Below are 13,743 nucleotides of genomic sequence, written 5' to 3' on the forward strand. Positions count from 1 at the left end.
ATGATACTAGTGCATCATCACTTAAAAAAGCTATAGAGTCTTTATTCTCTACCCATAATTTGAGTGTATCAAGTTTGAGAGGTCAAGGATATGATGGAGCGAGTAATATACGAGGGAAATTTAATGGGCTTCAGATTTTGTTTTTAAGGGAGAATTCTAGTATTTATTATGTCTATTGTTTTGCTCATCAACTTCAACTCACACTTGTTGCTATTGCTAAAAAACATTCAAGCATAAGCATTTTTTTTTAATATCGTTGCACGTTTGTGCAATGTTGTTGGAGGTTCTTGTAAAAGAAGAGACATGTTTCGGGAAAAGCAAAGAGAGAAAGTAGTTGAAGGGATTGGAATTGGAGAAATACCAATTGGACAAGGTTTAAACCAAGAGATAATAATAAAGAGATTAGGAGATACTCATTGGAGTTCTCATACTAGTACATTAATTAATTTGATACATTTATTTTCATTTGTGATTGATGTTCTTGAGTATATTGGTGAAAATGGAAATGATGATCCACAAAGGGATGAAGCAATTGAGTTGCTAGATGTTATGAGTCGTTTTGAATTTGTTTTTGTGTTGCTTCTCATGAGAAAAATTTTGGAAATTACTCATGACTTATCTCAAGTTTTGCAAAGAAGGGATCAAAATATTGTAAATGCTATGCAGCTAGTTAAAGTTTCCAAATGACGTTTGTAAATTGTAAGAGATAATGGCTGGAAATCTTTACTACTTGAAGTAGTGCAATTTTGTGGTAAACATAATATAGTTGTGTTAAAGATGGATGATTTGTACACAATGAGAGGGAGATCAAGAAGAAGAACTGAAAAGATGATAAATCTTCATATCTACCGTGTTGAGCTATTCTACTCTGTCATTTATATGCAGCTTTAAGAACTTAATAATCATTTTGATGAAGTGAATACAAATTTGCTTTTATGTATGGCATGTTTTGATCCTAAAGACTCATTCTCTACATTTGATGTGAGCAAATTGATTGAACTTGCAAAATATTATCCATGTGAATTTTCTTCGGTTACTCTACTTAACTTGAATCTCAAATTGAGAATTTTATCTTTGATATGCATATGGACAAGAAGTTTTCTAGTGATAGCAATTGGAGCTCTTGCTGAAAATATGGTAGCTATAAGAAAGCACATTGTATTTCTCTTGGTGTATACGTTAGTTAAATTGTCATTGCTCTTACTAGTTGCTACAGCCATAGTTGAAAGAGCATTTTCTGCGATGCACATCATCAAAAATCAATTCTGTAATAAAATGAGAGATGATTTATTGAATGATTGTTTGATAACTTATATCAAAATAGATGTATTTATAAAATGTTGATAATGAAGATATTATGAATAGATTTCAAGTAATGAAAAATAGATGAGGAATATTGTAATTTTATTGTAACTGCTTATCAACTTTTTATAATACATTTTTTTGTAATTTATATTATTTTTTAATTATTTATTTAATTTGAGCCTCTGACCAAAATTTCTGGATCCGTCACTAAACTGACCTCATTGTCCACCCTAACATTGATCCTCAGCAAGCTCAAGGCTATTTGTCGAGGTAGAGTTATTCCCAGATTTGCTAATTGTCGACTTGGCTGACCTGCTCAATCCGGCCGTCGTGCTCCACTAAACTCAAGTTCAAAAATTGACAACTCAGATACTCGGCCGATCTACTCAATGTGGCGTACCTGGTATAATTCGAGAGGCGTGTTTTAAGAGTCCATACTCAGATGATGATTACTAATAGTCTTTTTCCAACCCATTCTGTAACAGCCCGGAAACCGAACTGCTACCGGCACTAGGATCCAGATCGACTTAAGGTCGCCGGGACCCGTAGTAAGCCTGCTATGAACTCTGTGTACCTGTGAAATCCCATACATGATCAAACATTTTCTGTAAACATGAACACTTTTCTCATACCAAGGCTTAACCTGTGCAAATACTGTCACGGTACTACAAAACGCCAGCCAGAGCTCTCCTCTAGGCTCAAGGCGGCTCAACTCATCTATGTTAAGCCTAGTTTTTCCATATATACAACACATATATGTAAACATAAACTGATCATGTGAAAAGAACAAGGGATTACAACTCTTATAGTCAAGCACCATTCTATACACTATACATAAACCTTAGCTCTTTACATTTACATGTCCACACTAGCTATTACAATACTCTGTACTCTTCCTGTACCCTGCTGAGTTCTCTCTGACCTCTGAACCTGCACAACTGGAGTTAGGGGAGAGGGATGAGCTACTATAGCCCAGTGAGTAGAATAGTAATCAAATAACAGGTGATAAAACATGCTCTCATGGAATGCATCACATGACAAGTAATCACATCACCTCGGCCGGACGGATCAAAACTCCCTCTATCTCATCTGGGGTACCGGAGTACCATGTGCCTGGTCCCCGTAGGGCTGTTCCAGGTCTTTGTGCCTGGTCCCCGTAGGACTGTTCCAGGTCTTTCCTCTGAGGGCTAATGAATCCTCACGAAGTCCGTGCCGTCTCACATAAGCAATGTACAAGGAGCTATGCCAAGTACAAGGATAGATGCAATGCGTCATATTCGTGTACACTAATGCACTCACCCTATAGCATAGTCATGATGCATGAAGCATGATAAAAGATTCAGTTCTCATATTAAAACATTAAGTTAAGTTCCACTCACCTTTAGTTATCTCTGAACTGACTCTGCAGGTTCTGACACTGGACTCACTGCTGACTTCCCTGATTCCTCTGGTCCGTACCTATACAGGTGGACTCAAATGAGGGACCAAACTCACTCAAGACCATCTCTAAGAAACTCCCCAAAACCCCTCTAAACGATCCTAAAACCAGCACATAAAACATGCAAAAGAAAGCTGGACAGGGCACTTTCGGCCGCAGGTTCGGCGGCCGAAACCCCTCTCCAGAGACGAAACTCATGCATGTTCGGCGGCACCTTCGGCGGCCGAAGGTCTCGTCCAGAGATGAAACTCACACACTTTCGGCGGCCGAACTCCCTCTTTCGGCGGCCGAAAGTCTCTGTCTAAACCGAAAGCCTAGCTTTCGGGGCAACCTTTGGCAGCCGAAACTGCCTCCACAAGGGGTTCGGCGGCCGAACCTTCCTTCGGCGGCCGAACCTTCCTTCGGCGGCCGAACCTGGTTTTGCCCGAAGGGCAGAACCCTGCTCTGTTTCATGCAAACTTTGCCCAAAAACCTACAAACATGCATAGCAACTACTCCCAACTTGCATATACACATATATATGCACAAAGGGGTCTAAAACCCCAAACAAACATAGCACATAACACTTAAACATGCTTGAACACCACAAATCACCAAAAACCTCACCTAAACCTAAACATGCATACTACCCATACAAACTTCATAAAACCTTTCAAAATCATCAAAGAAGCTCAGGATCTTCACTTACCTCTTACACAACTTGAGGATGAAGGATCCTAACGTGGAGATATGAAGAAAAGCTCTTCCAAAGCTCCAAGCTTCAAAACTTGGTTCTTTTGCTCAAAACCTTCAAAAGTCACCAAAACTCTTAAAACTCTTGAAAGCTTTGATGAAAATCATGGAAAACATGAAAGTCAACGTGGGAGAGGCTGGAACTCACCTCTGGCTGCAAGTGGAGGAGAAATAACCTCCTTCCACCGACCCTTGGCCCTTTTATAGGTGGCTGGCCAGACCACCTTCGGCAGCCGAACGTGAAGCCGAAACCATGCAATGTTCGGCGGCCGAAAGTGACCTTCGGCGGCCGAACCTTTGCATTTCTCCCTTGTTGCTTTTCTTTCAAAACTCAATTCTTTTAATACTTCAAAACATGAAAACAAGTGACAATACCTTAGAAAACATATGTATTACCCTTCTCGAGGGTTCCGACACCCGAGATTCCACCGGACTACAGGAACTCCGATGCTGGACGCGAGCCGGGTATTACACATTTGAATTTCTACAGTTTGCTCGAAGTCTTCCACAGTCCATCCGAACTCAATTTTTTTTGATACTATAATTGTGGTCTTCTTGCTTGAGCGAGTTAATACCAACCAGCAAAGGTCATAGCACTCATATCACTGACCTATCCGATCTCTTCAGTTAGCCAACTGAGGTCCTAATGCCTGAACCATTGTGTTGCCCGAGCCCTTCCTTCGATTTGCCGAGGACAACTAGCTCGGGCTTCATTCTACTGACCTATCAAGCATAGTCAGTCGGAGTCTTTCCTTTGATTCGTTGAGGATGACTAGCTCGGACTTCCTCTGGTTTGCTGAGGATGAAAAATCTGGACCTCATTTTGTCGACCTATTAAGCAGTAATCAGTCGGAGTCTTCCCTTTGATTCACCGAGGATGACCAGCTCGGACTTCCTTTGATTTGCTGAGGACGACTAGCCCGAACTTCATTCTACCGATTTGTTAAGTATAATCAGTTGGAGTCTTCCCTTTAATTCATCGAGGATGACTAGCTCAGACTTCCTCTGATTTGCTGAGGATGACTAGCCCAGACTTCATTATGCCGTGCCGACTTGTTAATTAAGCAGTAATTAGTTGGAGTCTTCCCTTTGAATCGCTGAGGATGAATAGCTCGGACTTCCTTTAATTTGCTAAGGATGACCAGCCCAGACTTCATTCTACTGACCTGTCAAGCATAATAAGTCGGAGTCTTCCCTTTGATTCACCGAGGATGACTAGCTAGGACTTCCTCTGATTTGTTGAGGATGACTAGTTTGGACTTCATTCTGCCGACTTGTCAAGTATAATCAGTCAGAGTCTTCCCTTTGATTCGCTAAGGATGACCAGCTTAGACTTCTTTCCACCAACATTTCTCTTTTAGGGACGCCTCTTTCTTGTCTCACCATTGCATTCCAACGTCATTTTACTGACCAACTTGATGTTATCTTGCTCAAATTGCTCTGAGTTTAATTATGGTTGTAGTGTTTGGCTGGAGTGTTCATTTCTTCATTCTGATCTACCCCATCTGGCTCTTCAAGAAGCTCGTCTTCTGAGCTTAAACTTTAGGGAGCTTATCTTTTGAGTTTAAAGCTTTGCCAAGGAGGGGTTAGAATGTCCATAGACCATGATCTTTAATTTTGTTGACCTGTTGCAATTCAAGTTCCCTGCCCAAGGTCGTCCTTCCCCTAGATCAAACTTGCTACTTGGCAATCCTACTCGTGCCTAAGATATTTTCTCGTATTGCCTGTTCAATATGAAATTTACTAACATTCTTAATCTGGAATATACATATACAGTTGATGGGCCTCAGGATTCAATAAATATATAGGCTAAGATTTCATATGCATAGATAAGCATTTCAATATAAAATTTTACTTCACCAGATTCGAAGACTAGCAAAATATTCTTGAGCAGAATGAGTTTTTCCTTCTAGCTAGGTTGTTGTAAACCTCTAGCTTCCTTTACAAACTTTCAGGTTTTCATGTGGATCTCAATGGGTGATTTTGGGAACTCTATTCTCCTTCTCTTCCCACAGACGGTGCCACTTGATAAGTAGTTTTATTCTTGCTCTATCACATGGGTTTCCCAATGCTTGATTTGAGGAAGGGATATACAAAATAGAGAAAGATGGTCAGGGGTCTACCAGGATGCCCCTGGTGGAAACCCTCCAACATTCAAGTCAGATTTATGAACTAGCGTAATAATGATAGGTAGGGGATGCAGAGAAATAAAAAATGGAGAAGAGAAAAAGGAAGAAGAAGTCGTCCTCCTAGAGAAAAAGCCCCCTTTTCTTTTTACTTATCTCCTCCCTTTTCTCAAATATTTGAGAATATACCTTGGCATATTCTTAGGTGGGTCCATTCTTTAGTTAAAATAAATTTATAATTTTTTATATGTTATTGCAAATGATTTTCAACCACTAAAGGCGTCATAGAACTACCAGATTCGAACATGTCCATTAACTTTTGTTAGGCGAAACCTTAATTACAACTCTATCCAAATGATTTTTTAGTCACTAAAAGTGCCACCAAAAAAGTCCCATGATCCAACATTTTTATAAATCGTTTTTTATATTTTTAGTCAAAATTTAAGGGCATTTTTTTGGGCTAGCTTGAGGAAATTTTTAGTGATGCTAAATTAGAGTTTAATCTCTTATTTAAATCCAATTATGTATAATCGTGGATGAGAAGCCAACAAAGTCAAGAGTGAGATTACAAAATCAATTCTACAATGTGTGTTTTATTTTACAAGAGATGAATATAAAAATTAAACTTTTTTATTTAATTGTAAATCAAAATTAGAATATCCATGCATCATTTTGTTTATATATTTAATTAGGTAGTATACATCTAGATCACAGGTATATTTAGGGGTGAGCATTCGGTCGGTTCGGTTAAAAACCGAACCGAACCGAATAAACCGAAAACCGAAAACCGAAATTTTAGTGTTTATGAAAACCAAACCGAACCGATTTTGATCAGAAACTGAATCGAATCGAACCGGTCTGATTCGGTTCGATTCGGTTCGGTTTGATCGGTTTCAATTTTTAATAATTTTTTTATTTTTTACACTTTATTTTTAATATTTTAAAATTTAATTAAAATATTTTAATCTTAATATGATTTAATTTCTCTATATTATTGAAAAAATATATTATTATCACTAATCGGTTCGGTTCGGTTTTTTCGATTTGTTTCTGATCAAAACTGAACCGAACCGAAATAACCAAAATTTCTAAAATTAAAAACCGAACCGAACTGAAATATATAAAAAATCCAACCAAATTTTCAAATTGGTTCGGTTCGGTCGGTTTTTTCGGTTTGAACCGAATACTGCTCACCCCTAAGTATATTGCACAATTGCATATACTCTTTGTTGGTGTAAAGTATACATTAAGTAACCCATTAGTCTCTTATATTTTATAAATGTGATGATGTTAAGAGCAGTTAAGGCCTATAACTACACGTTTTGGTAAGATAAAAACTAGGTGAGGCCTAATGATGATGCTCTTAGCTTTATGAACTTATGTCATTTTATATTTAAAACAAAATATATGTGCACCCATGAATGCTAGAAACATTGAATCTAGAAAGGTTATTGGTAATAAGTCTAATTTTATATGGCTTATTTGTGATATGCTTAGAATTCATATTGCATGCTAGATAAATAGTATATTATTTAAAAATTTTCTACCTACTCACTGAGCTATTTACAGTAGCTTATTAATTTTTCCTTTTACTCTAGGTGTTGAGATGTAGGCACACAAAGCATAGTCTAGAGGGGTGATCTAGAGTTAGTTATATTTATGTGCTTTGTAATTATAATAATGGTTGGACATATAATCATTCTAAGGATTTGTACCTTTTTGCTTGACCAATTGCTTGCATTATGATGTAATATGTTGAGAATCTTCACTAGATTTGTGATATATAGGTTTATCTATGTTAATGTTTAATATTTGAACTTTGTGGCATGTATAATTATATTTTTAAGGCACAAGCTTAAGGAGCCCTATGTAAATTTTAAGATTTAATATTTTATATACGCAAGAGTTTTTATTAATTATGTTAAATATTTGAGATTATTGGAGACATTTAAGTTAACTGATCAAATATAATTTAGCCACATTTTTATTATCTTTATTACTGTTTAAATACACATTTTTCCAGTTTAATTTATGTTTTTATCATGTTTTTGCAGAAAAGGAAGAAAATGAAAAGTTGGAGAAAAAGTGTAGAAAAAGCTGGAAAAGTGATTGGGTCGAAGTGATTTGGCCAAATCACTCACAGGAAGCTGAAGCAGAAAACTGGGACTGACTCACAGAAAGCGATTGGGGTAAGCGATTTGGGCAAATCACCCGCCCAAACCACACTGACGCCAGGGAGACCAGTAGCGCGGGAAAGAAGGGCAGAAAATCAAAATTCAAAAGTGGAGAAGTCCAATTCTACTTCAAACACTACAAAGTCAATTCCAAGAGCCATAAGGAGGTCTTTTCACTCAAGGAATTCCATTCACAATTGAATACAAAATCAAAAGAGGAATCAAAGACTACAAAAGACCAAGTCAAGATTAGGATTTCCAAACCCTAATTGGATTATGATTCTCCATCTATAAAAGGGACAGCATCAAAACTAGCAAGGATCATCTCGCCACCTTGAGAATCACTGCAGAATTTCGGCAGCCTCTCTCCTTCTTCCTTTCTTCTTTCCTTTTTGTGTTTTTGTCCACCATGAGTGGCTAAACACCTTCCTTTCTAGTTGAAGTTGAGAATTTTCAGTTTTGTGATGAATTGAGAGATTTAAAACTCCATTATTAAACTCTTATTTATTTTCAATATTTATGCAACTTGATCTTTCCATTATTATTGCTTTGCTTTTAGAATCAATTAAGGCCTATTGCTTTTAATTGCTTGAGTAATATACACTACAAAAAAAACTGTGAAATTACGACCAAAATTAGCGACCAAAATTTTTGGTTGCTATATAGTAACCAATCAGCGACCATTCTGCTACTACATGAATGAAATAATATTTTTATTTAACAAAAAGCTCAACGACCAAAAATGGTCGTTATTTGGTCGCTATTTAGCGACCAAATATTAAATCGTCGCTAAATTTAGCGGGAATTAGTGGCGCGAGATATCTGCGACCATATTTGCGACGAAATTGCAACTACTTTTTGAGCGGGAATATAATATTATAATTTGCGACCATATTTAGCGACTAATTAATTTAGTCTCTAAATAGCGACCAATCAGCGACCATTTTATTTTTAAAGTTTTAATTTAATCCCTAACACTAATTCCTAATTAATCCCTAATCCCTAATAAAACTAACCCTAATCTCTAATCCCAAATCCCTAATTCCTAATCCCTAATCCCTAATCCCTAATTCCTAATTACTATACTAACAAAACTAACCCTAATCCCTCATTTCTTTTTCCATTTTACAAGAGTCACACTTCCCTCTCTCCGTCGGCACCTCTCTCCCCCGCTTCCCTTATGGCTTCCCATAATTCACAATCGACGCCTCTCTCCTCCACTTCACTGACGACTGCCGGCAGCTCAGTCGGCACCGGTGACGTCTCCTTTCTCTCCCCAGCGATGATAAATCTTCTCTCTCCCCAGTCAACGATATCTCCTTCTCTCTCTCCAGTCGGTGACATCTCCCACAGTCCCGACTCAAACACTCACCCAACTCAGGCAGAAACTTGTCTCCCACCCCCGTGTGAACTCTGCCACCCTCGCTGACACTCTCCAAATCTCCGTCGATCATGCTAGGCTCGTTCTCGACACTCTCATCTCGGTTCTCCACTCTGAGACAGACTCTTTTGTCAAGGCCCAACCCGGAGAGATTGACTCCGTCGGAGCTGATTTGCGTGATCTGATATTATTTTTATATATACAATCGTATAAGAGGTTGTTACCTAGGACTCATAAGGACTCTGCTGCCGTTACCGATGTCTGGCTGTCCATCTCAGCTTTCGATGGGTTCCTGTCGGCTTTATCGCCACTTCAGGTGATTTTTGTTTTTTGGGCGTTTAATTTGCTCATTTGTGAAAATGTCTCCATTTTGGGTGTTAATTGTCTGTCTTGGTGTCTTAATTGATATATTTTGATTTGAAAATATGCCAAATTTAATTGGGATTTGTTTTGATTGGGCTTGTTTTTATTTGGGAATGGGATAATAGTTCAATGTGGTTTTGTTGCCACTCCAACTACGATCGTTCAGTTGCGTAACACATTTTTGCTTGGTTGATTATCTTGATTATTAGCTTCTTATATATGAAATTTGCGTTTGTTTTCTCCTCTTTACTGCTGAAAGCTAGGAAATTTTTTAATGTGGTGTAGAAATATTGGTTTGGTTTAGTTGGTCGATTTGCAAATGCTGTCAAATTCTAATTGGTACGCAAAGTACAAGATTTACTTTGAATGAAAAGATGAGCAGATGCGGAGAGTCATACATGGTTGGTGCATGGTAGATTTACTGTGTAATCAATCCTGGAAAATTTTCAGATTGGTCTTGCTTTGGTGAGGACACTACTATATGCTACAAGGCTTGCTACCTGTAAGCTTGGAAAAGTACAAGATTCATGCGTGTACCGTGACACAGAGCAGTATCCTGGATCGACAAGTGTCAATGGAGTCCTAGCCTTGCAACTTGGTTCTCCTGTCTACTTTGCCATCTTTGAATGAAAAGCACTTTTGTAAGAAACGATGACTTGTCTCTTGATATGCCTTTAGATAGCGATGTCTTTAGAGTACCTCCTGGTTATAATGCTCCTCAACAGGTGCGTATGCCTCTGTTTCTTCACTTCCATCTCATGTACTGTAGTGTTAATCAGGCTACTGTAGGGTTTTTGCTTTCCCCAAAATTTCAATTTTTCCCTCCATTTCAAGGTGGGTTTAGTGGGTTCTTGATTTCTGATTCTGAAGCGTATTTTCTTATGATCAAAGGTTCATATAACACAAGGGGATTATGAAGCAAACAGTGTGATTGTCTTTTGGGTCACTCCAGATGAACCCGGTTCACGAACAATGATTTATTGGGCTGAAAATAGTGAGCTCAAGAATCGTGTAGATGGCTTAGTTGTTAAGTACAAGTACTTCAATTATACTTCTGGTTACATTCATCACTGCACCATCAAGGATTTGGAGGTATGTGCTCGGAGTTTCACTATTGATACATCACTGTGTCTTTGGCTTTGAAGTCCTATAATCTGCGTAAGCAAAATTAATAAGATTTTATTGTTTGCAGTTTGACACTAAATATTACTATCAGGTTGGTACTGGAAAAGCAAGCAGGCGATTTTGGTTCATCACCCCTCCTAAATCTGGCCCAGATGTTCCTTATACTTTTGGCCTTATAGGTAGTTTGGCTTTATTTTATTTTTAATAGTTAGTCATTTTCTGTAAGATAGTGATCTTACTGCATATAAAATTTTGAGCAGGGGATCTTGGCCAAACCCATGACTCCAATCAAACGCTTACCCATTATGAGTTTAATCCTATAAAGGGACAGACAATATTGTTCGTTGGAGACCTGTCCTATGCAGATGATTATCCATTTCATGACAATGTGAGGTGGGATACATGGGGAAGGTTTATTGAAAGGAATGCTGTCTATCAGCCTTGGATTTGGACCGCAGGGAATCATGAACTTGATTTTGCACCTCAATTTGTAAGCATCTTATATCCCTTTTCACTTAAATATTTCAAACATGATTATCAATTTTTAATTTATTAAAGAAGGCCAATGCTGTTGTAGGGTGAACCTATGCCCTTCAAGCCTTATTTGCACAGATATCATGTCCCATATACTGCATCTGGAAGCGCATCTCCTCTTTGGTATTCCATAAAGAGAGCCTTAACATATATCATTGTCATGTCCTCTTACTCAGCATTTGGTAATGATTTGAGGTTTTCACTCCAAGCTTGAGGCTTTTTTTTTTCCAAAAAACATAGATTGAGATAAAAATTGGATGAATATATATGAGTTGATTTTGGCGAACTTCTATATTAGCCATTGGTTAGCCACTTTGTAGGATTTGCAAGGAGTAGCTTCTGAAACTAATGCCTATGACACACTTCTATTGTTACTAGATATGAAAGTTGCAAAATTTCTGGGAAACTTGAAATTCTTTTTCAAACATTTATTGCAGGGAAGTACTCTCCACAATACAAATGGCTAGAACAGGAGCTGCCTAAAGTGTAGGTGTTACTTCCATAGATACAACAGGCATCGAAACACTCATTGAAATAAGCAAAATGTTGCAAGCAAAAAGCATTAAGGTATCCTTCTATCTTATTATTTTCACCTCCATTTCTAATAAGAATTTCATGAAATTTAAATTCAATTGATTCATTTTCTAATAATTCTCTTATTTAGAATGAAACAATTTAATTATTTTTATTTAAAATCTTATATAATTTTGCATTCATTTGAATTTTTTCTTACAAATTTGATCATGCCAAATAATTATTTTTAATATTATATCTTTTTAAAATGAAAAATTTACTATTTAGTCCCTAATTTTGTCACCAATAACAAGTTTGGTCCTTATAATTTGGAAATTAGACTAATTAGTCTCTTAATCTTGATTTGTCACACATTTAGATCTTTCTTTTCATTTTCTCTTAGTATTTTTAGATAAATTACTATGTAGTTCCTAAATATTGTAATTATTTATAATTTTATTCCTTAATTTTACAATTATTTATAATTTCATCAATTGGAGACAGAAAGATGAAAACATAAATATAAAAGATGAAATTGTAAGTAATTATAAAATTGAGGAACAGAACTGAAAATAATTATAACATTTAAGGATTAAAAAGTAGTTTAATTTGAAAAACTAACAACAAATTGAATGAAAAGATCTATAAATGTATATTGGAAGAAAAATTGAGAGACTAAAAAGTTTAATTATTTATAATAGTTTGCAGAAACTTGTAGAAGACCAAAATCATATGATAGCTCAAATGCGTGATGAACTACAGGCAGCGAAGATGGGACAGCAGTCTTCCTCATTGATACCATCATCATCTGATATTCATCCGGCTAATAGATTTCTTGGTGATTCACATATGGATTAGCATGATGTCATTTCTCACTGACTTAAATAATATATTTTATGATATGAATTTTATACTATTTGGATCCATTATGTATTTTGAGATATTTTAAGTTTCTTGGTGTTGAACTATAATAATGTTTTGGACTTTTAGATTGCAGAATTATGAAATGAAGTTGATGGGTATATATTATCTTTGATGTTTTATGTATTGGAATGTGTGTGTATATATTGATATTATAGCAGGTTTATGAATTTATTGAAAAAATGATATGAATCATATTTAAATGTATTTATTAGTGACTAATCAGCCACAAAAGCAAATTAAATAATAAATATTTTTTTGATTTTACTATTAATTTGCGACGAAATAGCGACTAAATGCTCTTTCCTGAGGCGATCAAATAACAATGAAATAGCGACCAAAACAGCAACTATTTCGCGACCAAAATTTAACGACCAATTTACTTCCACACAGCGACTAATATTTCTAATACTTAATTTGCCATGACACCAAATTAGCGACTAAAAAATGGTCGCTGATTGGTCGCTATTTTAGCGACTAATTTTCAGATTGTCGCCAAAACTTTAGCGACTGGCCAAACACCGACCATTTCATTTTGGTCGCTAAATGGTCGCTATTTCATAATAGCGACCAAATTCTTCCTTTTAGCGACCAAAATTTTGGTCGCTAAATCACTGTTTTTTTGTAGTGATATTGTTTGAATGATTTAAGTCCGTAATTGCTTAGGTTGTTTAAACTCAAGTGTAATCGGTTGCATAATCTAAACTTTTCCACGTGGTTGGCAAGGTTAGAATTAGGTTTCTCTAAGTCTCAAGGCAGTTAACAGTTGAAAAGTAAAAATCCCCAAGGACGTTCCTTGGCAACTTGTTAACTAGTGTTTGATTAGCGAACGTTTCCTAATCATACTAAAACTAAGGAGGAATTTGGATTGTGAGAAGCGTCTTCCACATCCTAAACTAATTTATTGAAGTAAATAGGGGTATCAAAAAGGTCAATGATCAATTCTAAACAAGTTGAAATAGATCCATACTTCAACTAGAGCTTTTCTCCCATTGATTTACTCATTTATTTAATTACTACTTTCTTTTATTCAGTTGTAATTCTTCAAAACAAACCCCCCTCATTTTATTTACTTTTGTTATTTATTTGTCCAAGTCATTATTAGGAAAATTCGTAGTGTCAAATCCCTGT

General features: G+C 36.5%; 2 protein-coding genes across 4 annotated transcripts; both read left to right on the top strand.

Annotated features, from left to right (window-relative positions):
* Positions 1-303: 303 nt before the first annotated feature.
* On the top strand, positions 304-687 carry LOC122722419. The gene has a single exon (XM_043953118.1). The coding sequence runs from the start codon at positions 304-306 to the stop codon at positions 685-687; it is 384 nt and encodes a 127-aa protein (XP_043809053.1).
* Positions 688-8,909: 8,222 nt separating this feature from the next.
* LOC110607297 (purple acid phosphatase 2) lies at positions 8,910-12,680 on the top strand. Of its 3 annotated transcripts, none has more exons than XM_043953547.1 (8): positions 8,910-9,472; positions 9,805-10,244; positions 10,411-10,611; positions 10,712-10,823; positions 10,905-11,134; positions 11,222-11,360; positions 11,616-11,745; positions 12,393-12,680. In XM_043953547.1, the coding sequence occupies exons 2-7, from the start codon at positions 10,146-10,148 to the stop codon at positions 11,666-11,668; spliced, it is 834 nt and encodes a 277-aa protein (XP_043809482.1). In that variant the 5' UTR covers positions 8,910-9,472; positions 9,805-10,145; the 3' UTR covers positions 11,669-11,745; positions 12,393-12,680. The 3 variants fall into 3 exon arrangements, with proteins under 3 accessions (XP_043809482.1, XP_043809481.1, XP_021602076.2); XM_043953546.1 differs by having other exon boundaries at positions 9,824-10,244; XM_021746384.2 differs by having other exon boundaries at positions 9,970-10,244.
* Positions 12,681-13,743: the final 1,063 nt, after the last annotated feature.

Source organism: Manihot esculenta, chromosome 18 (assembly GCF_001659605.2).
Source record: "Manihot esculenta cultivar AM560-2 chromosome 18, M.esculenta_v8, whole genome shotgun sequence".
Taxonomy (NCBI): Eukaryota; Viridiplantae; Streptophyta; class Magnoliopsida; order Malpighiales; family Euphorbiaceae; genus Manihot; species Manihot esculenta.